The 26,221-nt window shown below is 45.0% G+C and overlaps 1 protein-coding gene across 9 annotated transcripts; it reads right to left on the bottom strand.

Annotated features, from left to right (window-relative positions):
- Positions 1 to 492: 492 nt before the first annotated feature.
- Nyx (nyctalopin) lies at positions 493 to 24,735 on the bottom strand. Of its 9 annotated transcripts, XM_003469432.4 has the most exons (5): positions 23,664 to 23,706; positions 20,909 to 20,970; positions 6,132 to 6,321; positions 4,906 to 5,124; positions 493 to 4,693 (listed from the first exon to the last, which is right to left on the bottom strand). In XM_003469432.4, the coding sequence occupies exons 4-5, from the start codon at positions 4,937 to 4,939 to the stop codon at positions 3,285 to 3,287; spliced, it is 1,443 nt and encodes a 480-aa protein (XP_003469480.1). In that variant the 5' UTR covers positions 4,940 to 5,124; positions 6,132 to 6,321; positions 20,909 to 20,970; positions 23,664 to 23,706; the 3' UTR covers positions 493 to 3,284. The 9 variants fall into 9 exon arrangements, with proteins under 9 accessions (XP_003469480.1, XP_063101801.1, XP_063101803.1 ...); XM_063245731.1 differs by lacking the exons at positions 4,906 to 5,124; positions 6,132 to 6,321 and adding an exon at positions 24,327 to 24,735 and having other exon boundaries at positions 23,664 to 23,783; XM_063245733.1 differs by having other exon boundaries at positions 4,906 to 19,715; positions 23,664 to 23,737.
- Between the last annotated feature and the right edge of the window lie 1,486 nt (positions 24,736 to 26,221).

The following is a 26,221-nucleotide window of genomic DNA, read 5'->3' as shown; positions in this document are numbered from 1 at the left end:
TTCATCTCTCAGAAGGCTATTTTAATGTTGATATTTGTTCAGAAACATCCAGCCAAGCAAATGTTCATTAAAAAGCTGGCCATCTAACTACCCAGGATGAACTAGAACCATACTCTGAGACTCTCATGAACTCCCTCTAACTGAAAGGAAAGGCCTTCTTTCCAGAGGGAGCTGTCTATCTCTTCAGTAACCCAGGCCTGCTGCAGGCCTCCCAGTCACCCCAAAGCAGATATCTGCTCTCCTCGATTCTCAGGGCCATCGATTCTCAGGGCCATCGCTCGGTTTCCATGGCCACAAAACAATTTGAGTAAACATTTTCAACATCACTGGATTCTTCCATTTGAAAAGTGAGACATTTGGAAAACCAGTTCACTTTAAAACATTAAAATTAATCAACAGGTTTACAGCTTTGAATATTGTGATCAAAGGAAAACAAGCCACAATTTAGGAACCTTATTTTCCACCCACAGGAAAAAGAATGACTACCTCAAAAAATTGTTTGACATTTAAATGCAGGATTTATTTTATTTTATTTTATTATTTTTTGCAGTGCTGGAGATGAAAACTTGGGCCTTGAACACACTTGGCAAGTGTTGTTCCACTGAGCTACAGCCCCCACCCCAAGAGTGTATTTTAATAGTGTTCTATCAATGATAAAAATCTTGACTTTGATAATGGTATTATAAAAGAATATCTTTGTTTCTTAAGAAATACACTCTGAGGTATTTAGGGATGAAGGGTCATGATATTAGCAACTAGAACTACTAGTAAGAAATAATATGGGAAGAAAAAGACTTCAAATACGTAAAAAGCTAATAATTAGGATACACAGATACATGGACAAAGTATTCACTCCACAATTCTTGCAACTTTTCTGTAGGAATGAAAAATTTTGAAATAATTTTTTTAATCATGCATGCTCCAGATCAATGGTTTTCACATCTTTTAACCATGACTCCAAAATAAAATATAAATTGTACACAGTAACCCTGTACCCATGCACACACACACAATTTGAACAAATGCATTCAAATTAAGAAAAAGTTTCACAAAACAACTGCTTGCTTATATATTACATGTGATGCTCTGTAACTTTTCTATTCTATCACATTTCTACAATCACTGTTTGCCGTGCTGGGGATGGAACCTAGGGCCCTAAGTATGCTCGGTACATGTTCTCCCACGCAGCTGCACTCCCAGCCCTCATGGTCGTTTGTGAAAATGCTCACCGTGATCTATTCACTGAGTTGATGACCACTAATGGTCAAAACCCATTTAAACTCTCTTGCAATAGTTCTAATACTTGGTATGATTAAGAAATACTGTGAACTGAGCATGGTGGCACATATCTGTAATCCCAGCTACAAGGGAGGCCGAGGTAGGAAGATCAAAAGATCTAGCCCAGCCTATGCAACCTGTTTCAAATTTTTTTAACAAGTGCTGGAGATACTGTAGCTCAGTAGTAGTGTTTGCCTAGCATGCATGAGGCCCTCTCTGAGTTCAATCCTCAGTACCATTAAAAAGAGAGGGAGAAAAGGAGAGGAAGGAGTTGGAGGAGGAGCTGTTGCCATAAAAATTTGACAATGTGGTACAACCTGAATCTGTTGGTTTTGCAATTCACCTCTCCAAATACAAAGTGAGGAAGGAAGTCAGGACATTTAAGATTGCAGATTTCCAAAATGTTAACAAACGCAGTTATCCCTGCAGAAGGTATAGGGAATAGCTTGGGCAAGTGTTTAGCAGACATATGGCACTGTTATTGACTTGACTGCCTCATGGCCTGTCGGGAGCCTGTGGCTGTTACGACCAGCTCAGGATGGCTCTGCTGCCAAATAGAGAGATGGGTGTGGGAAGGTGGAAGAGTCAGCGTTGGGGGACAGGAGGCGATGCTGGGGACAGAATCTAGGGCCTTGCATATGCTGGGCAAGCGCTCTACCACTCACACTGAGCTCAGAGCCAGCATTTAGAAGGCAGCCTGCAAAGCCTACACTTGCATCTGGGCCCAAAGAGCTGCTGATCCCAAGGCTGACCAACCCACCTCTGCGCACTTCCACTGCAATCCTGAGAAAAGCTGAGTTACTGGGGCCACTGCAGTGAGACCTGGCAGCCCTGCTTTCAGACACTTGCACACTCAGAGCCCTGAATGCTCACCACAGGTCCTGGTCAGCCTCTGCTCTAGCGAGTAGACGCAGGAGCTGATAGCTGGTCAGTCGCCACCCTGAGGTATCCCTGTCTCTCTTCCCACCCTGCTTCCTTCCTGCTTGGCTGTTAGCCCCAAACCACGCAGCTCATAAACATCTCCACACTAATAATGTCTCTCTTCTGAACACTCTTCCCACAGAACATTAAATAAAGGATTTTGTGGCCTCCTCGGGTTCACAGCACACCTTAGCATCTGAAAGACTGAAAGTCCTACTATAGAGAAACTGGTTTAACACTTAATTCCACCCCTCCCCCATACACGCACACTAGGGATTGAACCCAGGGCCTTCCCGCTGAGCTACATCCTCAGTCCTTTTTCAAAATCTGAGACAGAGTCTTGAAGTTGCTCACACTGGCCTTGGACTTGCAGTCTACCCATCTCAATCTCCCAAAAGACTGGGAACTTTGGGGTTTTTTGTAATTTGGGAATTTTACAGATTTGTCTACAAACATCTCCTGCTGCCCCAAAGTTCTTTTGTGGCTACAGACACTCCTGAAATAAATATGGGGTAAGTAAAATGGGTCTTGGTTTTAATTGCCTCTTAACACATCTCAGATTCCAGGAACCACCTTGCACCCCCTTGAGTCTAAGTCTCTCCCATCCCTCTTCTGTCGTATTCTACCTACCGTCCTGAACCCTAGTTTCCCCAGGCAGATATTTAGGGAGGAAGAAGAAGGGTAGGTAGAAAACAAAGAATTAGACTTAATAAGTTACCCTACCAGGAGAATTGGCACAGTTGATCGTTCTTAGCCATGGACCGCCTCTAACTCAGGCACTGTTGCCTGGAAGATGGGAGAGTGGGCTGGGGTGGAGCACTAGAGACTCCCAGTTCCCAGCCTTTGAACTCAGCAGCCCACCGTCATTCTTGTTTGCTTTGCCAAAGGATGCCCAAGAGCAGAAATCCACAACTACCCCCGGCCCAGTGCCAATCCAAGGCCTTTCTCTACCTAGGACCATCTGTGGCGGCAAAGTCTTCCTTCCATCCTCCACTAGAATTTTCATAACTTGCCCTCATCCTGTTCCCTAAGCCCAGCTTTTCCCCTTTGGCCAAAGCACTTCGGGCCACCCCAAAGTGGCATGGTCAGTCCAGCTGCCGGCCGAATGTCATATGCCTAGCCAGGCTGAGCAGGAGACAAGAGGCAAAGAGAAACTTGTCCTTATGGCCAGAGTCCACAACCCCACAGGAGGGAAGAGTGTAGGACAGCGAGGCGTTGGCCAGCCCAGCTGTGGCGTTGATGGCCTCCTCCACATTGACCCTCGGGGCCAGCAACTTGGAGAGGAGGCTGCTGAACCTGCTTGCGGTGGTGGCCACCGGTCCCAGGGACATGCCCGGACTAGAAGCCGTAAGGTTCAGCTCCACAGGGTCCACACAGAGGCCATTGGAGGAGCGCTCGAAGGCCACCTGGCTGAGGTCCAGGCCGGCCACGGAGCCCGGGGAGGCGCAAGGCACGTCAGTGACGCGACTAGAGCCTTCTATCCAGTCCCGCAGCCACTCCAGGTGGCAGTCGCAGTGCCAAGGGTTGCGGAAGAGGAAGAGGCGGCCCAGGAAGAAACCAGGCTGGAAGGCGGCCCAGGAGAGCACGGTGAGGCGGTTGCCGTTGAGGTGCAGCGCCAGGAGGCCAGAGAGGTTCTGGAAGGCGCCCTCCTCCACGAAGGCGATGCTGTTACGGTCCAGGTAGAGCAGCTCCAGCTCGGCCAGGTCTGCAAACCAGGCGCGTGCCACACCACCCAGCGCGTTGCCACCCAGGTTGAGGGTGCGGAGGCGGTGCAGGCCACGGAAGGCGTCTGGCGGCAGGACGGCCAGCAGGTTGTCGTTGAGCAGCAAGTACTCCAGTGAGCCGCAGTCGCCGAAGGCCCAGGCGTGCACAGCTCGGACGCGATTGGCCTGCAGGTTGAGAGAGCGCAGTCGCCGCAGGCCCTGCAGCGAGCTCGAGGCCACCGCCTCAATGCGGCCACGCTCCAGATGCGCGTGTGTCAGGTTGGCCAGGCCGCGGAGAGCACCGGGTACGCGGCGGAACAGGTTGTCAAAGGCGGCGAGCTCGAGCAAGGCCGGCAGCTCTGCTAGCAGGCGCTCGGGCACGCTGAACAGGCGACAGGCAGCCAGGTCGAGGTGACGCAGGCGGCCCAGCGCTGCGAAGGTGCGCGCGTGCAGGTAGCGCAGGTCGCCGTTGTGCGCCAGGCGCAGCTCCGCCAACCAAGACAGACCCTTGAAGGCGCCTGGCGTGATGAAGGAAAGGTTGTTGTGGCGCAGCGACAGGCGGTGCAGCGACGGCAGCGTGCCAAAGGCGCGCTCGCCCAGTATGCGTAGGCCGTTGCGGTCCAGGTCGATGGAGGCTGCCTCGCACGGGAACTCAGCCGGCACTCGCTGCAGGCCCGCGCGGTCGCAGCGCACCCAGCAGCCGTGCTCCGCGTTGCTGCAGCTACAGGCAGCGGGGCAGGCGCGCAAACAGGACCCGGTGGCCCGGATGCTGGGCAGGCAGAGGACCACCACTGGCCGGAGAGCCGGGAGGCCGGGCAGGAGGGAGCGGAAAAGACAAAAAGGGAGCAGCAGTCAGCCAAAGGTCACCCCAGGGGGCAAGATGCAGGCCCTGCACCAAGTTCTTCTTAGTCCTGCAATGGACTAAGACCATGCCCCTCCTCTGCAAAGGCTCACGGGTGTCCCTGTCTACAATAGGCTCTTCTTCACTTTGGTTTCCACTTACCTAAATCAGCAATCCCGTGCTTCATCCCCGCCATGGACCACGTTCTGAACTCCTTCCAACCTGCATCATCGCTGTATGCTCCTAGAATATGGCCTTGAGTGTTTCCAGTTTGCAAGCATTGCAGGATCGCTGAAGCCAGCACTATAGGCTTGCACTGCCCGATGTGATGACCACTGGCTACACAGGCTACCAGGCATTAGAAATGTGGCCCGCCCATCACTGCAGATGATATACCAGATCTCATAGTTTTAATGCCAATGAGTAAAATATCACATCAATAATTTTTGCATTGATTACATGGTGAAATGTTTTTATGGGTTGTAGGGGCAACTCAGGATGGAACCCAGGGCTTCTTCATGTTAGGAAACTGCCCTACCACTGAGCTATGTCCCTAGCTTTCAAGCGCTATTTTAGATATATTGAGTTACATAAAATATTCACATTAATGTCAACTGTTTCTAACTTTTTGAATGTCGCTACTTGGGAAATGTATGTATACGTGGCTTACATTTGCTGTTGGTACTATTGGCCCTTCTCAGCCTAAGAATCCAATTCCTGCAAACTCCCAGTGAGTAAGTTAAGCCTCTAGAGAAGGAAGAAGTGGGGGGAGCAAGGAGGATGGGAATGACATAGAGAAGCCTACCAATCTTTTTTTCTTCTGTAATAGTCACTAAAATTAAACCATAAGGACAGAACACTAAAAAGACTTCTCCCACTTTCAAGAGAATCAGTTAGCAGGTAAGGTCCTTTCACCAGCCCGTGCTCCCTAGGAACTTTTTGACATCATCTTGTGAAAGAAAAGTGCTTATCAGTTTTGTTGTGAATGTTTGAATGGCAGGTCAGATAAAGACTTCAAAAGCCACCACCTAGTAGGCTTGGCCCTGGCTGCAAATAAAAGGGCATGATCTGTTGTCTTGCGGAAGACACAGGTCCCAAGCAGAGCCTTGAAAACAAGTGGAAAAGGCAGTATTGACAAATACATAATTTTTATTTTCTGGCCAGGAATAGCTCTAAAGTGAAATATGCTCAATCCACAGTTCCTGTAGAGGGAAAAGGGGACCCAGAGGTAAATATGCTCACTGGTTTATAATTTCCACCCTTCCTCAGAGGTACTACCAAATTTCTGGCAATTATTGCTGACCTGTTATTTGATCCCTCCCATTGGGTGCAGGTCCCCTGCCTTGCTTAGCTAGTCCCCTGCAGGAATCTGAAGGTGTGGCCAATACCAGGGGTATGTGGGTTTGCTTAGCTCCCAGGATCTCTTCAGTCTGTTGTGAACACTCCGTGTTTTCTCAGCTGCTGGGAAAGGGTTTCAGTCCTCTTAGACTTGGTTTGAATGTTTGCTTGAAAACTGTAGGTACTTCAACATTGTAGTGTTGCCAGGCCCATTCCGTGCATGCCTGTAGTCCCAGCACTCTGAGAAAGGAGGATCACAAATTCAAGTCCCACCTGGGAAGATTGGTGACTTAATGAGACCTGTTTCAAATCAAAAATTTAAAAAGGCTGGGGCTGGGCATGGGGGCGAATGCCTGTCATCCCAGCACTCAGAGGCTGAGGCAAGAGAATCACTGCAAGTTGGAGGTCAGCCTGAACTGCATAGCAAGACCCTGTTTCAAACACACACACACAAACACACACACACACACACACACACACACACACACACACAGAGGGCTGGGGATATAGCTCAGCACAAAGGCCCTGGGTGGGTTTAATCCCCAGTACCAAAAAAAAAAAAAAAATACAAAATCTGATATTAAAGCTTGACTTAGCTTTTCCTTCTCCCTGAAAACTGAGACAGGGACCAAGCTTTAGGAAGCCTTTTGCAGCCAGCAAGCTCCTTGAAACTTGTGCTGTGCTTAGTTGCGAACAGAGCCTTTACTGGGCTGGGAAACACTCTAGTAGGGAAACAGGGCCAAAATTATAATTTTAACTCCAGACCTCAGCAGGACACAGGCAAAACCTTCTCCTACCAATTCTTCTAACTAGGTCAAGTCAAAGGCATCAGATTTTCTTAGAAATAGTTCTTCATTTTACTCTTCTTTCTGATTAAGAAAAACGCAATCTTAAAAATATGACTCATGCTGATATCCACAATAGCATCAATAGCATCTTAACCCTTTAGAATCACAGCAGACTTCTTAACGTAAAAACTAAAGACCAGGAGAGATTTTTTAAGTATTTCAGGCCCTAAAACATAACTTCCAACCCCAACCTACATATCTGGCAAAACTTTCTTTCAAAATTGATGGTATTTCCATGTTAAAGTGCAACTTGAAAAATTCCTGACCACCAAGCCAACACTACAAAAAGTTTTCAAGGATATCCTACAGAGAGACAATGAATCCAACAATGCCAAAAAAATCTAATACAATGAGTACACCAGGCAGGATGAGCAGTTAAACAAAAGAGAGAAAAAAGAGATTGAAGTAGAAAATGGAAAGACATTACCTGTTTCTGAATAGAGAGAACAATCATAATCAAAATGACCGACCATAATTCCAAAACTGATATATAGATTGAATGCAGCCCCAGTCAAAATACCAACAGCATTCATCATAGAACTAGAGAAAACTAAAATTCATGTAGAACAAGAAGAGACTCCGAATAACAAAAACCATTCTGGCAAACCAGAACAAGGCAAGAGGAATCACAGTCCTGGACTTCAAGTTATAGTACAAAGTTACGTTGTCTAAACAGAATGGTACTGGGAAAAAAAGACGTGGATCAAGAGAACAACACAGAGGATATAATAAAACTCCAAGCACATTCGGCTAACTGATCTTTGACAAAGGAGCCAAAAACATACTCTGGAAGAAAGATAGCCTCTTTAACAAATGGTGCTGGGAAAACTGGCTATCCATATACAGAAGATTGAATCTATATCCATACCTCTCATCATATCTTAAACTAAAATCAAAATATATCATAGATCTAAATAGTAAAACAAACCGTCTGCTGCAAGATACAATGAGTAAAACTTGAAGTCACAGGTATAGGCAAGGACTTTCTGAACAAAATTCTAATTGCATAAGAAATACCAAGAATCAAATCAAATTATCATATCAAATTAAAAAGTTTCTGCACAGTAAAGGAAACAACCAACAGAATGAAGAGACAATCTACTAAATGGGAAAAAAAATTTCCAACTATTTCTCAGACTAATCTCTAGAACATATACAGAACTCATGGAAATTAAATCCTCCAAAATAGAAGACCCAGCCAGAAAATTAGCAACTGAAATGAATAGACACTTCTCCAAAGAAGAAATATAAATGGCCTATAGGTACATGAAAAAAAATGTTTAGCATCTCTGGCCATTAAAGAAATGCAAATTAGAACACCACTGAGATTTCATCTCACTCCAGAAAGAATGGCTATAATCAAGAAATCAACCAATAATAAATGTTGGCAAAGCTATGGGGAAAAAAGGAGCCTTCTCCATTGCTGGTGAGAGTGTAAACTGGTACAACCACTATGGAAATGAGTATGGAGATTCTTCAAAAACTTAAACAAGAAATTACATTTTACCCAGCTAGTCCCCTAGGTATCTTCCTGAAAGAATTTAAAAAATCATTCTACAGTAACACATGCATACCCATGTTCATAATAGCATAATTCAGGATAGCTAAATCATGGAAGCAGTTTACATATCCATCAAAAGATGAATGGATAGGGGCTGGGGATTTAGCTCAGCGGCATAAGCGCCTGCCTTGCAAGCAGGCAGTCGTGAGTTCGATCCCTGGTACCGATAAAAACGAAAAAGACAAAAAAAAAAAAAAAAAAAGATGAATGGATAAAGAAAATGTGGTATTTATTTACAAAGGCATACTACTCCACCATAAAGAAGGCTAAACTTGAGTCATGTATAGAACCTTGAGAATATAATATTAAGTAAAATAAATCAGACACACGCTCAAATATCACACAATTTCTCTTATGAGTAACACAAAGTATATGTAAAGACCAAAATAAAAGATAACAAGAAGTAACAAGATAGATATTTCATATACAGGAAAGGGACCAAAAGAAAGAGGGAGGGAAGGAGAAGGGGACAATAAAAGAATTAAGATGTGGTATATACATGTCCCAACTTCCCATGAAGAATGTATTCCTGTTATGTACTATAAACATGTGCTACTAAAAAACTAATAAAAAGCAATGTATTGTGGGTTTTATAACATAAACAAGAAATATGACAATAGTCACATAAAAATGAGAAGGGAAGTAAATTGAATTGACTCATATCTTACATTATATACAAAGCACTATGAGAATAATTCAAGGTACACCATAACAAATTAAAACTATATATTGTAATCCTAGAAAATAAAAAGAACCTCAACTCCTACCTCATACCATACACAAGAACTCAATCACAAATGATAGTAGATACGTATAGGACATTGTTTAAGGACTCTGGTAACAATGTTATCTGGGTGATAAAAGCATGTATAATATCACTCAAATTAACTTTTACGCATTTTTTTGGTCTCATAACAACCAACTTTTGATAAGCGTTTGCTTGTGGAGGACCACCGAGATGGGTCTCCTTGAAAGAAGAGCATTTGGCTCCATCTTGGTGAATCCTGGCCCTACTTCCCATGTATTGATATGTGCAGGACTGGCTAGGGTATTTCTTTACCCCTTTAATTGTCTTTAAGCAATTCAAATGAGTCTAGCTGAGGTAGTGATGTGTAGACTTTAAAGCAATGCACTTGTGGTCAGTGATGCCCTATAGTGTGAGCAAGGTCAAATGACACTGCGCTATCCAGAAAGAATTCATGCCATATCAGAGCATGAAGACCAGGCATCAAAGCTGAAGCACTGACCCCAAAATACAAAATATTTCTTCAAACTGTGTTATACAGATTACTCTTTCTGGAGACCTATCTCTGCATGTTTGGGCACAATTGTATGATTAGTAAAGGCACAGTTACAGAAGAGCATACTTACAGGTATTTCCTAGTAAAAGCTAGAGATCGGTTAGAGTCCTGTGACCAGGCTCCTGCTGCTTGTCACGGCTGCTAACTTAAGTCGCCCTTGACTGTCTGGGTCCGACTGCTTTTCTTCTGATAATGCACTGGGCCAATGTGACTATTCTCAGCTTACGTTTCCCTTATTAAGAAAATATATTGCTTCTAACTGGCTTCAAGGACTTTGGTTGGGGCAGAGTAACCCAAAGATACTTTTTAACTGCACTTGTTCCACTTGAACCCCCTGCCCTCCTCTCCGGGATTTTCCTGCTGTGACAAACAATTCCTGACAATATGTGGCTTGATTCAATCCACGTAACCAATCGTGTAAAGCCTTGTACTTCCTGCTTGCAAACTGTGTTTAAACCAAGCCCAGTGCTGCCTCAGTGCTGATGATTTGGAACTGAGGTTCCCATCAGCCCACTCGTGTAATAAACAGTAGCCTTCTAGATTCCTCGGTGCAGTCTTTCATTAGCTTTGATATTGGTTTTTCTGTAACACTTATTGCAGAGATGTTACTGTGCCTGTACCTAACCCAGCTCACAGTACTCACACACTTCCTGCCATTCTCACAGTCACCCAATCCCGAGCCACTCCCTTCTTCGCAAATTAATAAAACCAGAGTTCAGCTTTTGTTCTGGTTAGTCATTGTTCTGACTTAGGACTCCCTTGACTCTCCACCACTGTAGATGTGTCTCTTTATTTGCACTGTGGGTTGTACTGGAAGTGGTAAATTGGGATTTATTTGCTAGAATTCCAATAACTTTTCCTTGGGATCACAAATACAAACTCTTCCAGACTGTGACAAGGTCCTGACGGAGCTCAGGGTTAAGATTGCTTGTACATTATTTTCACTGACTATGATAGCCCTTCAAGTGAGTATTATTCTCCTTTTCTCACAAAAGACGAAGCTGATATTCCTGATTATTAAATGACAACAATTTTTATCTTTCTACTCTACTATCTCTCCCATACTACTACCTAAATTTCTAAGCTTTTGGGGGGTTTTGGTTTTGTTTGTTTATGATATTAAGGATTGAACTCAGGGCCTTTGCACTGAGCTCCATCCGCAGCCCTTTTTATGTTTTATTTGGAGACAAGAGCTCACTAAACCTCTAAATTGGCCAGGGTGGGCTAGAACTTGTGATCCTCTGGCCTCAGCCTCCCAGGGAGCTAGGATTACGTACAGGCCTAAACCACCACACCTGGCTGAGTTCCTGTTTCTTTAACTGTAAACTGAAGGAACAGCGCTTCCTGGCCTTGGAGGGCCCTTCTAGTTCTCATTTTCCATAGTTCTACAGCAGCTGTTGTCAACCACTATTTCTAAGCAAAAATACCCTACTCAGAGTCTCATGTGTCTGTGCCGCCTCCTCCCAGCCATGGCTGCTTGCACCCTGGGGGAGCACTTTGACCTAAGCAGAGCTAATCATGCAAGTGAAATAGGCACTGAGGGCCCCTTAGGTCCATGAGCTCATAGATGCACAAATCTGCCTAGCACTGTGGCTAGAGTTTGTATCAAAGCCACAGGCAGCTCAGAATTATGGAGTAGCAAAAGCTGAGGCGAGGTGACGAAGCAGGTTCAGTGTCAGTCTGTTCACACTGCCATAATAAAAGAGCATACACTGGGAAATTAGAAATAACAAACTTCTCACAGTTCTCCCGGCTGGAAAGCCCAAGATCAAGGCAGGCTCAGCAGGTGGTGAGCATTTACATCCAGCTTCATAGATGGCCATCTTCTTGCTGTATCCTTACATGGTAGAACAGGTATAGGAACTCTCTCAGGTCTCGTCATCATCGTTGTCATCGTTGTTGTTGAGACAGGGTCTTACTATGCAACCCAGGCTGACCTCATGATCCTCCTGCCTCAGCCTCTCAAGTGCTGCAACTACAAGCTTGTGCCACCACGTCCAGGTTTCTTTTATAAGAATACCAGTCTTAGTCACGCCCTATCATGCCCCAAGGACCTCACCTCTTAAAATGTCACCCTGGGAACTTGGTTTCAACATATGAATTGGGTGTGAGGACCCAAACTTTCAGTCCACAGTGCATTCAGAGAGCACAGTAGATCTGACATGAGATTCACAAAGTTGGAGGGAGCTCAGAAAGCCCAGTAGAAAGACAGCTTCTGGCCACCTCTCTAGTTCCCACAGGGCCCTAAAGAGTGGTTTCTGTGGCATTTCCCTATTCTCATTTCTGTATCAACGAGTAGGTTTCTGTTCCTTGCAACCAAACCATCTCTGCTGATAGTAGGCATCTGACACCAAACATGGTGCCAACTTTCAAGCAGTTTTTCTACGTGTAGGGAATTTCTTATGTTTCAAGTCCTGACTATTCAACACAAAAGCCACAAACTCTTTCCTAACTTCCCTAGCAGTTGGGGCCCATGCATGTGACTTCTCTTTTGTCAAGCAGACCCCCAGGGAGACTTGGATTCAGAAGTAGGTGCCATGTGGGAAGCACTGGCTGGCCAGAATGGCTGCAGAGGCATCTGACTTTCAGGCGCCTGTGGCAGAATTCCTGGCACCCAAGACCAGACATGGTTCCCATGAGCTGCCCAGGGTCGCCTCCCAGTGGCAGTGGCTGTGAAGTCTTTGCTGGAGATGTCCACTTCCTGATACAGGCATTGCTCCTGACCCTGTCCGAGTAGCCTGGGAAAACCTAATGTTCCCGAATAAATTTTTGCTTAGTTTCAATGACCTAGAATGAGTCCTATGGTGTTTGCAGTAAGATTCCTGAACAACCTAAAACAGATGTTAAGGGTTTGGATGTGAAATGTACTCCAAAGGCTCATGCATAGCAGCTTGATCCTCAGCCTATGGGCCATTGAGAGGTGGTAGAGCTTTAGTTTGTTTGATTTTGTGGGTTTTTTGTTTGCTTTTTTGTGATACTGAGAATTGACTTTAGGGTCTTGCACATGCTCTAGCACTGATCTACATTTTAATGCCTTTACTGTTTTTATTTACTTATTTTTAATTTTGAGACAGTCTAAGTTGCCCAGGCTGGTCTCAAACTTGGGATCCTCCTGCCTCAGCCCCCCAAGTAGCTGGGATTACAGGTATGTGCCACATGCCTGTATCTCAGGTATTTGTTACAGCAATGTGGCCCCTCCTCCTTTTCCCTGAGAAACTATGTGAAATTTTCAACTTGCGGGAGAAAATGACTCAACTCAGAATAAAACAGCAACCCGCAGCCTAAAGGAAACTCCTCACCATTTATTGACAGGAAATATATACCATCGAATCAAAAAGAGCTTAGGACAACCCTGATTTTTTCATATCCAAGTGAATCATAACCCAGAATTAGCAGTGATCATTCTAATAACAAATCTTGGCCATCCAGAGCTTAGTTGCTTGGGAATATCTTTGCCAGAAAAAAAATTCACCAAATTAAAATAAGAAGTATGACTTGTGAGAAGAAAAAAGTCAACTCATTTGGCAATGGCTTAGCAGATTTTCTTCTCATGTCAGTATTTTTGGAAAGGATCCATCTGGAAATCAGAAAAAGCTTCATTGCTTTTATTCCCAGTCTGAGGAAGATGAGAAATGCTACAGGAGAAGCCTGGACTAGGGCCTGGGCCCTGCTCAGCCACCTTGGTAACAGCTCCAGGATGTGTCCGTGGGTCTTCCCAGGACATTCACTCACCCTGAGGGCATGCCCTCTTGCCCTAGTTCTCTCATAAAGTCTGTTTCTCATAACTGCTTTTTCTTTTTAAACCTCAGACAACCTCTGTCTCTTTCCTCATCTGTGTGGGCAGCTATGAGAAACATGCACTGCGCTGCTAGTGACGACTGTGAGAACTCAAGGCCAAGCTCCAAGTGGGCTCCAAGAGCCACTCCTCCCTTAGGGACACAGCCTTCAAAGGGCGAGCGGAAATGTGGCTGCAGGTAGAAAGCAAGAGAACAGATGTTATGGTTTACATCTTAAATGTCTTCCAAAGGAACATGTGTTAAAGGCTTGGTCACCAACCTGCGGCACTACACCAAACCAATGGACACAGGACCTAGTAAAAAGAAGTTGGGCCGTTGTGAACTGCCCTTGATGGGGACATCAGGACCTCAGCTCTTTCCTCAGCCCAAGAGCAAGAGAGCCCATCCAACCATGGACAGAAAGCTCTGAAGCCATAAGCCAAATTCCACTTCTCTTCTTTTTCTTTCTCCCCCCACCCCCAGTACTAAGTGTAGAAGACCACCTGGACAACTCTTCTTGAATAAAGAGCAGTTATCTCCATTTTGGGTTAACCTGGCCCTATCTCCATGTACCGATATATACAGAGCTGGCTAGGCCATTTCCTTTCCCCTTCAGTTGGCTCTAAGCAATGTGAATAGGGCTGGCTGAGGAGCTGATGGGTAATATTTGAAGCTACGTGACAGTCCGTTTCCCCGCCCCACTCCAAAAAACATAGTTGAGCCAGGTGGGATGAAAAGCCACCACTCCACACTGTCAACTGGGATAATATGACTTCCCAGGGCAGAAAAATTTACATATCAGAACTGAAGCACCAACCCTAAAACTTCCTCAATTGTGTTACGCAGATTCCTCTTTCTGCATATCCTCTCTGCAGACTGCAGAGGAGATCTCAGGTCACCTCTCTAGCCCAGCTCCCACCTTTCTCATAGTCACTCATCCTTGAGTCACTCCCTTCTTCACAAGTTAATAAAATCTGGCTTAGGCCCTGGGTCTGGGCCTTTGTTCCGGTGAGTCACCATCTTGGCTGGACTTAGAACCCCCTTGGTTCCCCATAACTACAAATATGTCTTAGTGTCTTTATTCTCGCCATGGCTTGCACTGTAAGTGGCAGATTGGAATTAACTTGGTAGAATTCCAACAATTTTTCCATGGGATTACAAATATAAACTTCCCGGACTGAGAGGAGGACCAAGAAAGACTTGCTATACTAAGGACTAAACTCATGGCCTATATACAGAGCTACATCCCCATCCTTTTGTTTATTTATTATTATTTATTTTTGAGGCAGACCATCACTAAGTCACATCTGGTTTATGTTGCAAGGTTTAAAAGTTCCTCAGGTGACTCTAATGTGCAGCTGAGTGAACCATCTTAGACCCTTCTTTGTGTTCAATATCTAAGGAATAACTTCAATATCTGACACCTGGTATGTTAACTGCCTGTTCCTGTGATAAAATGCATGAGATATACAATTTATAAACAAGAAAAGTAGCTGGGTGTGGTGGCACACAGTTGTAATCCCAGCACTACGAGAGGCTGAGGCATGAGGATTGCAAGTTCCAGTCCAGCTGAGCAACTTAAAGCGACCCTGGCCCAAAATAAAAATTAAAAAGAGGCCAGGGATGTGATTCAGTGGCAGAGCACTCCTAGATTTGATACAGAGTATCGGAGAAAACTCAAAATGCCCAAGTCAATTCCATCAAGATCTTCAGAAGTGAGAACAACCATTCCTCCCAATACACAACCAAAGTCAAAAATCAAGGGCCTAGGTAGGCCAATTTTATAAACACAGAATCCATCTTTATGGCATAAAATGTTCCAGGGTGTGAAAGAGAGTGGCTGGCTATATGACTAATAATTCCACTTGAAGCAAACCCTCAGAGGGACTGGAAGCAGGAGTTCTGACAAAACCTTGAATAGTGCTATTCATAGCAGCTGAAAGGTGGATGCAACAACTGTCAGCTAATGGGTCAATGTATGGATAACCAAATCTGGCATATCCATACAATAGAATATTATTCACCCTTAAAAAGGAATATAAGATCAACACTTCATAATGTAAAGGATAAAGCTCAAGACCATGCTGAGTCAAGTAAACCAAATACACAAAGCTCCATGTTATATGATTCTATTTACAGGACATGTTCTAAGCTGGTAAATCCATAAGGACCGAAACCAGATGAGTGATGGTGGGGACAGGGCTGAGGCAGGAAAGAACACGGAGTGACTACTTCATAATAGGCACAAAGTTTTCTTTCGGGAAGATGAAAATGTCTTGGAACTAGACAGATGTGCCCATTATACAACATTGTGAAAGTGCTAATTATCACTAATTTGTGTACTTTAAAACAGTTAATTAGGCAGGTATAAGGTGCATGCTTGTAATCCTAGTACTCAGAGAGGCTGAGGCAGGAGGATCACAAGTGTGAGCCCACTTGGGGCCATTTAGAGATTTATCAAGACCCTATCTCAAAATAAAAAAATTTAAAAGGGCTAGAGACATAGCTCAGTGGAAAGCCCTGGGTTCAATCCCCAGTACCACACCAAAAAAGTTAAATTTTATGTGACTTTTACCACAACTAAATTTGACTCAGAAAGGTAACCAGGTGTGGTGACTCATACCTAAATTCCCAACACTCAGGAGAGTGAGACAGGAGGATTGCTACCAGTATGAAGCCAGCCTAGGCTACAAAACGAGTTCAAGGCCAGCCTGACTTGTACAGTGAGACCCTATCTCAAAAAGACCAAAAAAAGGTTAAATATTGCATGTTTTCTCTTATATGAGAAAACCAAAAGTGAGTAAATGAAGGAAGTAAAGGAAAGATGAAGGAAACTAAAAGGTAGACTTCTGGAGATGAAAAAGGGGGCAGGGGAGGAGAAAAAGAGAGGTGGAAAAATAATAGAAATATTTTCAATGTACACATCAATTTTCTAAAACCAACCTTACCTACCGTTCTATACTACTAACATGCACCAATAAAAAAATACACTGCAATCAGTAAAAAAAATTGGAAAAATACATATGACAAGATGTCTCTAAATGGGAGCAAACACTAGAAACGGGTCCCTGCTTTTGTGTTCTGGTTGGGGGCACAGGCCAGACCCCCAAGCCACAGTGAAGTCGTGCGGGCCAGCCCCAGACACTGCACAGAATGAGTCTCAAGAGGCTCCCAGCATTTGTCCCACGAGGCCCTCAGCTTTTCAGCTCACAAGCGTGTGTTCCCCCTCCAGGTTCGCTAGGAGAAGGATTACTCATGGACTTTCCAACCACAGGCTGAGTTTGGAATGTTTCTTTATCCTCATTGTTTCAAAGAGCTTGTGCCTCGTGAAACCAAAATAGCATGGGGAGATGTGATCAATTTTCTGGTTTCAGCAAAATCTCTTCAGCCACTTTGGCACTAGAAATCATTCTCTTCCCACTCATAGCAAATGCTACCCCAAATGCACCTTGGGCCAAGATCTAGTGCTGTATTTGCAAACCCAAACTGGCTGGGGGAACAGAAATGTGGTAGGGGAGACCATGCCATGGCCTCTGGCCTTCTGTGACCCCAGAACCTGCTTCCCACACCATGCAGGTACTGTGGGGACAGGAAAAAATGTTCATGGGTTTCAGCTGCAGTGTTACAAGGGACAGAGAAACCTGCCCTGGGAGAGGTGGTCTGCCAGTGATGGCCTTGCAGGCCTTCTTGAACTCAACGCAGAAGATCACCCAGCTGAAAAGAACACAAAGCCCTAGAAAGGTCCCTGTGCCTACAGAGTGTGAATGACTCTTCTATGGTTTGGGTATTTGAGTGTATCCCCTGCCCCCAGGTTCACATGCTGAAGGCTTGGCCCTCACTGCAGTGGCACCGAGGGGTGATAGGACCTTTAAGAGCTGCACCCTACTGGGAGGTATCAAAGCCACCTTTGGAAGAGATTCAGATAGTTCTTGGTCTCTCAGGAAGTCCCACAGGAGCAGGTTGTTATAGTGAGCTTGGGACCTCCCCTGAGTCTCTCTTGCTTCCTGTCTTACCATGTAATCTCTTCCTTTTCTACATATTCCTGCCACAAGACCTTTAGCTGAGCTGAACAGATGTTGGTGCTGTGATCTGAACTTCCAGAACTGAGATAAATAAACTTTTCTTTATAAACTGTCCAGCCTCAGGTATTTTGCTGTAGTAGCAGAAAACAGATTAAGACATGCCTCTAACTGGAAGCAACTTAAATGTCCAACAATAGTGGAACAGATACACCACTATATCCATATATAGGAGTAACCAGTGACATCTGGGGATCTCATATTGTTTCACATGCCACAGAACCTGACTCAACAGTCAGATATTACTCCACTTAGAGTATAGATATTTCTCTTCACAGCCCTCTTTTATTCCTTTATTCTTTTTTTCTTTCTTTTTTTTTTTTTTTTTTTTTTTTTTGATACCAAGAGTTGAATTCAGGACCTTGTGCTTGCCAGGCAAGCACTATGCCACTGAGCTATATCGCTGACCCCCTCTTTTCTTCTTTTAAATCAAGTTGACAGAGGTACCATATACTCATAACAAAATGCATCCTTTTTTGTGTACAGTTCAGTGACTATGACAAACACATATACCCACCATCCAATCAAGATTTAGAACATTTCTAATTTCCAAAATCTTTCCTCAAGTCTCCGTAATATCAGTCCTCAACCCTGGCTCCAGATAATCCCTGGCTACAGTTCTGTTTTCTGAAGTTTTGCCCTTCTACAACTTATATAAATGGAATCCAATTGTTCATTCACTCAACATTTTGTGAGCTCCACCCACTTCGTAACAAAGATCAGTTGATTGTTCCTTTTCATTGTTGTGCAGTACCATGTTATATAAAGGTATCTCAATTTGTTTATTCAGTCACCTATTGGTTGACATTTGAATTTTTCCAGTTTCAGCTTAATGTGACTAAGACTGATATAAGACTTATATACAAGATTCCTTATGGACATGTATTTTCATTTCTCATTTTTCTACAAGTGAGATTGCTGGGTCATATGATAAATGTATGTTTTACTTTCGAAGAAAGTACCAAATAGTTCTCCAAAATGATCACCCCATTTTACAGCCTTGCCAGCTAAGTATGAGAGTTCCAGTTGCTCATCTTCAACACTTGATGTTTATCGATCTTTTACCTTTTAGCCATTCTAGTAACCAACATTGCATTGTGATTTTGCTTTCCTATAGGCCTTTCTTTTTTTGACAAGGTCTCACTATGTCGTTCAGGCTGACCTTGAACTCACGACAATCCTCCTGCATCAGCCTCTTGAGTGCTGGGATCACAGGTGTGTGCCACCACACCCAGCTCCCATAGGCTTTTAAATGCAATCCTTATCTCTTAGGAGACCTAATATGACAATTCTGGAGGTTGAGAGTGTGGCAGACTGAATTATGGTTCTAACTTGTGCAGCTTCAGTCATTCCACCAACAAGCTTTTATTAAGCACCTACTATGTCCTAGACTCTAAGACAGAAAGGTGGATAAAACACAGATCCTGACCTCTTAAACTCAGTGCAGTGCAAACCAGATATAAAGAACCCTACTGGAACTTGGATATTATGCTATAAACAACAACAGGACTCTTGCAGGATTAACACAGACAGCAGAGGTGAGAACCTTTGCACTTAACCATCTAGAAAAGAGGCACTTGTGCCAAGAAGGGGAACTTCTATCTTGATCTCTCCCCAGCTTTCCCCTGCTCTGATCCACTTCTGATTCTCCCAAGGTCTTGTTTTCCAAGGCTCATTCAGTCATTTTTTTTTCTTAACCGAGGAGGCAGTGCACTGTTCCTGCCTGCTTCTCGGGAACATGTTGTCCCCATTGCTGGTGAACAACATTCTCTGTGCTGCTCCAGTGTGTTTTAAATGAAAGCATCAGGGGATGTGGAGACAGTCATTAATTTTAAATGCATCTATTGTTAGCAAATGATGTCACCGCTGAGCTCTCCAACTTGTCACAAGAAGTCTGGATGGATTTCAGGTTTCTGTAGCAAGGACAACTCCTCTTTGCAGCATGCAGACTCTGAATATTTTTCTGCATTCTGTGAGGAACAGCAGAGTTTTGGTGCACGTCTGAAGTTATTCTGGCTCTGGGAAGTAAACATTCTGTCCCAATGAGTCAATCAAACTCCGTGTCCTTGCTAGCTAGGAGAAATGGGCAAGAAGATGGCTGTGGGTAATTATATAAATGTCAACCTCTGTCCTTTGGTGGGGTAGGGAGTCATGTCCTATTTATCATAATGTTCTCTATGCCTTGTTCAATTTTTTTGTCATTTACTTATTGGATCTCCCATAAAGGAATAAAAGTTTTTCAAGGACAAAGACCATGTGATTATATTCCTCATAATCACCTTGGAGTATATTGAAGGTATGCTGTATATCTATTGTTTGATTGAATAGAGAAAGTTCTACTTTTTGAAATGATGGAATAAAAAGTAAGAAAATTCTATTACCATTGTTTTAGAATGATCTGGCCAAAAGTTCTCTACCAGTAATGCATACTGAGGTCTATGATATGCATCATCATAACTTCAAATAATTAAATTCACCCCAAGGGTCAGAAAAACACTCTGCATAGAATCATTTTCTGAAGAACTTATTAAGAGACTTTTTTCTTTGGGTAACTTCAGATTTGAGCATCTATAGCTGGGGAAAATATTTTGTGGTGAGTCTCCTTAGGGGGATGTGCACATGCAAGAGAGAGACACACACACACACACACAGAGAGAGAGAGAGAGAGAGAGAGAGAGAGAGAGCGCTAAGTGTCAAATCTAAGACCTCATACATACTAAGCACAAACCCTCTCACTGAACTATTCCCCTAGCCCTTTCTTGGCATATGATAGTGCCTATAATAGCAAGACAAAAGACTCTGAAAAAATGTTGAACATCTATAGTTCTACAATTCCAACGTATTTTTTTCTCTTTAGGAGAATGGTTTAAGGGATTTTTATTTTTACCTAAATGAGCTTAAGATGATGTGATTAAAAACCACATTTGAGGTTACAACATCAACAAATCTATATCTAAATTAGAGTAAGAAAATCACCAAGAAAGACTATTTCATGTATTTGACTCAGGAGTTTCGCTTTTGAGCAAACAAATGAAAAGCAACCGTGCGCACGCACACACACACACACACACACACACACACACACACACCCTGCTTTTTTTCATTCTCCATCTCCTCCCCCACAATCACACCTGCAGTGAAATCTGATCAGAGGTGTCCAGAGACCGCTGTGGAAGCCAACTAAAGACATAGTTTTTAGGAACAGGAGCCCTGTAGCTTCCACACACCCTCCCAACCCTATAACCCTGGCAGCCAAACTCACCATGCAGAAGCAAGACCAGCATCCCTTGGCGTTCGTGCACCCGGTGGCTTAGAAGCACCCACCTGAGGGGAGAAAACCCAGGTCACCGGGTGGCCAGAACAGCTCCTCCAGGAACCATCCCTGGAGATTGTCCTACCTGGTCCCTTTCTCACATTCATTCCTCCCCCAGGGCCCTTGGGGTTGGATTAGGAGAAACTGATAACCACAGCCAATCAGAGCTCCCCCCTAACTGACAGTTTGGAACCTTCTGGAAAGCCTTCATTGGGCCGAGACACTGATAGACTCAGATGGTACCACTGATGACCCAGCAAGGAAGTGGTATGGAGGGTAGATCTTGGGGCTGCTTACCGCCCTCAGAGCCTGCGTGGTCCTGCTGCACCACGATGCCCCTCAGCTTCCCCAGCCCCTCCATCTCCCAAACCAGGCAATCACAGATGCTCACAGTGGTGCAAATGGGAAGTGAAGGCTGGGGGTGTGGGGGAGCAGGGGCAAAGAGGAATAGCTGCTTGTGCAGGTTGGAGTGCTTATTTTTCTTGCTCCAGATTTAATGGCAGGAAAATCCTCTGTATCAGATAAGGATTAACAGAGATGAAAGACCACGTCTGCCTTTCGAGTCACCAAAGCCAGTGACAGATTTTGCTGACACGCCAATCAGCTTCATCCCCAGGCCTTGGCCACCCTGACCCTGTCACCCTCTCCATCTGCCTGGCCCCTTTCCCTCCTTAAATCCCTCCCCAGACCCTGTCACCTTCCCTGACCCCAGTTTCTGCCGACAGCAATACACAGCCTCAAACTGGCTTCCAGCCACCCAAATAGCATTATCAGCATTTCCACCAAGGGCACGTTATGTAACTCAAAGGGCTGGAGAAGGCACAGGACAGTTTTTAAAAATGATGTTTTCCCAAAATTCAGGCCACGGGTTTCCTTCCTTTGGACTGGTGGTTGGTGGATGATCCCAAATGACAGGGACAGGAGCTCTTCCATGCTAGTAAAGCTAGAGGCCAGCTTTGGAGTCGAGGCTCACAGTCTCGGCCTCAAAATTTCCAACCTGTTCAGAATCTGGCTGCAATTTGGCAGATCCACCAGTACTGAGTTTAGGGCCAAATGTGGCCCTTGGGTGAGCTGCAGCTGCAGCCTCAGGGAACTGGTTAGCAATCTAAAATCCTGGCACCTGCTACCCTAGATCTCTAGACCCAAAGTCTGCATTTTAACAGGTTGGAGAGGGAAGATTCCTATGCCTATAAGATTTGGAAAGCCCTGGGTTACAGTGTGTAAGAGAGAATTTAAACTGGGTGGCAGGGACAGGGAGACCTGTTTCTTTGGCCCAACTGGCCAGCAGTCCAGTTGCCCCATATTCTCCTGGTCCTAGCAGATCCACAGGCCTGCTAGGATGGTGCCCAGTTCTGGTGGTGTTCATGAGAGAAAACCTGGGTGTGAATCTAGACATCTGGGGCTACCATGCCCTGGAGAAGTTATTTCTCTCATCCGGGCCTTGAAAAAACAAAACATGGCCAAACAGCAAAGGATTAAATAATGGAAATGGGGGTAAGACCCAGGCAAAGGAATGCCCCAAATGGGGTGGAGGTGGGGCTCTCCTTGTTTCCATGGGAGTGGTGAGCAGCACTGTCCTTGTGACCACCAGTGTCAGAGATGGCTTCATACATTCATTCCAAACCTTGGACCTCTGTAGCTCCCACGTTACCAGCAGCAGGCCCAGGCTGACACATGCCTGCTGGAATCAGCCTATCTGTACCCACTGTTGTAGTCAGGGTTTGCAAGGGAATCGATTCAATACAAGACACAAAAATTACAGGATTTTATAATATTCACCCGAAGAGTCAAATGCAGAAGACTACAGGAAATCTTTCCACACACTAGAGATCCAAAGAATCCAGCTGAGGGCCTGGATCCCACAACAATGTCGTAGAGCCCACAACAATGTCTCTGTGGTGGTCCCCCGCTTCCTGAGGTGTGAAGGAACCAGAGAAAATAATTTGGAAAGGAAAAAATTATTTATTAAAGCACAGGCCTGGCGACGCAACCTCCAGTAGCCAATATACAAGACTGTGCGCCTAACAGCTAAAGGGCAGGCTTTTTATCCTGTAAAACCACAAACAGCTGCTGGTCTCACAATGCAAGGGGGTGGGGTTTGCGGTGCACTACAAAACAGGAACACACGGCGGTTACATTTCTTGGGAAGAACAAGGTTCAGGTGAGCTAACAAGCAAGTTTAGATTAGGCAAACATCCTGTTCTGCTCTTAGAGTTATTTACCTTTGATCTTTCTCTTGCCTCCGGGGAGACTAATGAGGGGTTATATATATATATATATATATATATATATATATATATATATATATATATATATATATAGGTTACAACAGTCTCCTGCAAGTCTGTGTCAAGGATCTGCGCTGGGAAGGCCCAAAGCTCAGTGGTGGAAGCTAGGACGTCTGCGCCAGTGGGATGAAGGATCTGTGCAGCAGGCTGAGGGATCTTTAGCAATGCTCAAGGTAAGGACCAGAGCTCCCCTGAAGAGAACTGCAGCCATCCTCAGCAACAGTGAGGACTTGAGCTCCTCTAATGATGAGAACAGCTAAATTCATGTCAGGAAAACAAGTGTGACAAACTTCTCCAGGAGAATCCACAGCACACCATCCTCCCCTCCAGTTCCCCTTTATGCTGTTGGCCCTTCCACACCCAGCACCATGCTGACTCAGTTCAGCTGGGTGCTACCATTAATTCACCACACCCACCTTGTCCACAGATTTCTGGGTCTCTCTTGCTGCAGCCTTCTGCAGTCCCACTGGACTCGTGCTTTGACACATGAATCTCGCTGAGAAAGGCTTTGCCCACTGCAAAACCAATCATTTCTCCTAAGTGGAAAATAAGGAGTGATTAGACACTCAGGAGGAAAGAGAGAGCCCACCCATAGCGCCAACAGGGACACATAACCCATCAAAATCTTCCAAGGAACAAGGAATTGGGGATTGTTACTTTTTTTTTCTGATATTGAGGATTGAACCCAGGGCCTCCACATTGAGCTATATCCCAAGCCCTTTTTTAAATTTTTTACTTTGAGACAGGTTATTGTTAAGTTGTCCAAATTTGTGATCCTCCTGCCTCAGCCTCCTAGAGTGCTAGGATGACAGGTGTGCACCACCATATCTGGCTTCTTGTTACATATACAAATATGACTGAAATTATCACTCACTTATTCATTAATATGCTGTCAAATTCAGTTTTCTGTACACTACAATGCTTATTCCATTTTGCACTATCAGATAACAGATTTTTTAAAATATTTAACTCATTTTTAGAAGGAAATTAAATATTTTCTGGAAAAAAAAAGAAATATGACTGATAGACAAGTCCCCAAAGAGAAACTTCAGAGAAGACCCTGTTAACCAAAAACTAACCTAAGAGAAGGGCCTTTCTTTTTGGAGCCTGCCCCAGCCGAAAGCAGGGTTCCTGGGCAGGTTTGCAGCCACGCAGGCTTTGGGTAGCAGCCAGAAGGGCGAGAGGAGGAGTTCATGCTAAATTAGCACGTGATACAGAGACGGCCCAGATTATATGTCTCTTCTGTAGGTCACCTTCCAGAAAAGCTTCAGCAGCAGAGGAGGAAAAGACCTACTGTTTCTTTGTTATTTCTGTTATACTGGTTGAGGGGACAGCCGGCAGGGACCCAGCACAGGACCTCCAGTCAAAGGAAAAGACGAAATTCTTCCTCCGGTTCACGGGTTCATGGGTTCAGATACTCAGGGGCCTCCTTTGAGCACTCTCAGAGGCAGCTACAATGCTAAACTGATTCCGTTTCTTTAGCCACCCCCTGCTTCACACGAATACGCACATCATGCGGAAACAGTGCCACTGCAGCATGATGGCCACAAGACAAAGCAAAATGCCCTGCTTTGTTTAATAAGCGGCAGACTCCACGCAGAGAACAGGCCCGAAGTTGCTTCATTTTGGAAGTGATTGAAAGGGATAGGCAGAGAAGATAGAAATAAAGGGTCAAGCAAATCACCACTGTGGGTGACCACAGCTTTGTCCCCAGCAGGGAGGCCGGGGGCCTGGGCATCCACCCACCAATCCCTCCTGGTGCAGCACTGCTCCCAGGGGCCAGGAGAGGCTGTTCTTTCCCAGCAGTGTCCAGCCCCAGGCAAACTTTTGTAGATGTACTGATTCCTAAAGAAAATGCCTGTCCATGGCCAGCTCTTACTGCAAACAAGGCGGGGGTGGGGGCAGAATTCCTTATGGATGCTCTGAGCAGCCATGCTTCCTCACCTTGGAATTGGCAAAGCAATGCCAGTTACCAAGGTGACGAGGTGCCCTTGAGCAGTGTCTAGACTTGTGCCACTGAGGAGCTGCCCGGGGATGGGTTGCAAGGTCTCACTCTGCTCTGATGGCTGAGGCTGGCCCTCAGGGGCTCCACAGCCTGTGACCACTGGTGGCTTTGCTTGCGTGTGGAGGACACAGATTTGCCCTCCCACCTCTCTGCAGAGTAGTCACAACTCACAGACACCCATATGCTACGAGGCTGGTCCCCAGGCCTTGGCTCCTTGCTTTCCTCACTTTTTCTTGGGTGAAATCTCATCCTCCTGAGGGCTTAGCGCAAGTGCTACCACTTCTAAAGCACTAAGTCCTCCCTCCTCACTCTGGGGCATGGACTCTCCAGTTCATAGCATCCCGATGGTGTCTATGAAATCCAGCCCCCAAGTGTCGGGTCAGTGCCACCCTCAGCCTGGGCAAGAGGTGACATAGTCATGGCCTGACACAGACACCACCATAGGGACGAAAGACAAACTTCTGGGCCCTTAACCTGTTAGTCATTAGAAGTACAATTAGTGTTTTTTTTCTGAGGCACTCAGAGACTTAAAAGCATTTTTTTGTTTTTGGTTTTCACCAGGCATGATGACACATGCCTGTAAATCTCAGCACTCTGGGTGGCTGAGGCAAGAGGAACACAAGTTCAAGCTCAGCCTGGGCAACTTAGAATTTTAATGAGATTCCATCTAAACAATTTAAAAGGGGCTGGGTTCAGCCATGGTGGCACATGCTTGTAACCCCAGCATTCAGGAGACTGAGGCAGGAGAATCAGTGCAAATTTGAGGCCAGCCTAGGGCCAGCCTGAACTGCATAGTGAGACCCTGTCTCAAAAGTAAATAAATAGATGGGGATTTAGCTTAGGGTTAAGCGCCTGCCTGGCAAGCATGAGGTCATGAGTTTGATCACCGGTACCAAAAATAAATAAATAAATGGACTTGAAATGTAGCTCAATGCAAAGGCCCTGTGTTCAATCCCCATTACTGCCAAA

Source organism: Cavia porcellus, unplaced genomic scaffold (assembly GCF_034190915.1).
Source record: "Cavia porcellus strain 051 isolate PalLab524CR breed Dunkin Hartley unplaced genomic scaffold, mCavPor4.1 scaffold_3, whole genome shotgun sequence".
Classification (NCBI taxonomy): domain Eukaryota; kingdom Metazoa; phylum Chordata; class Mammalia; order Rodentia; family Caviidae; genus Cavia; species Cavia porcellus.
Note: the sequence above shows the minus strand (reverse complement) of the source record. Positions and strands in the feature narration are given on the sequence as shown.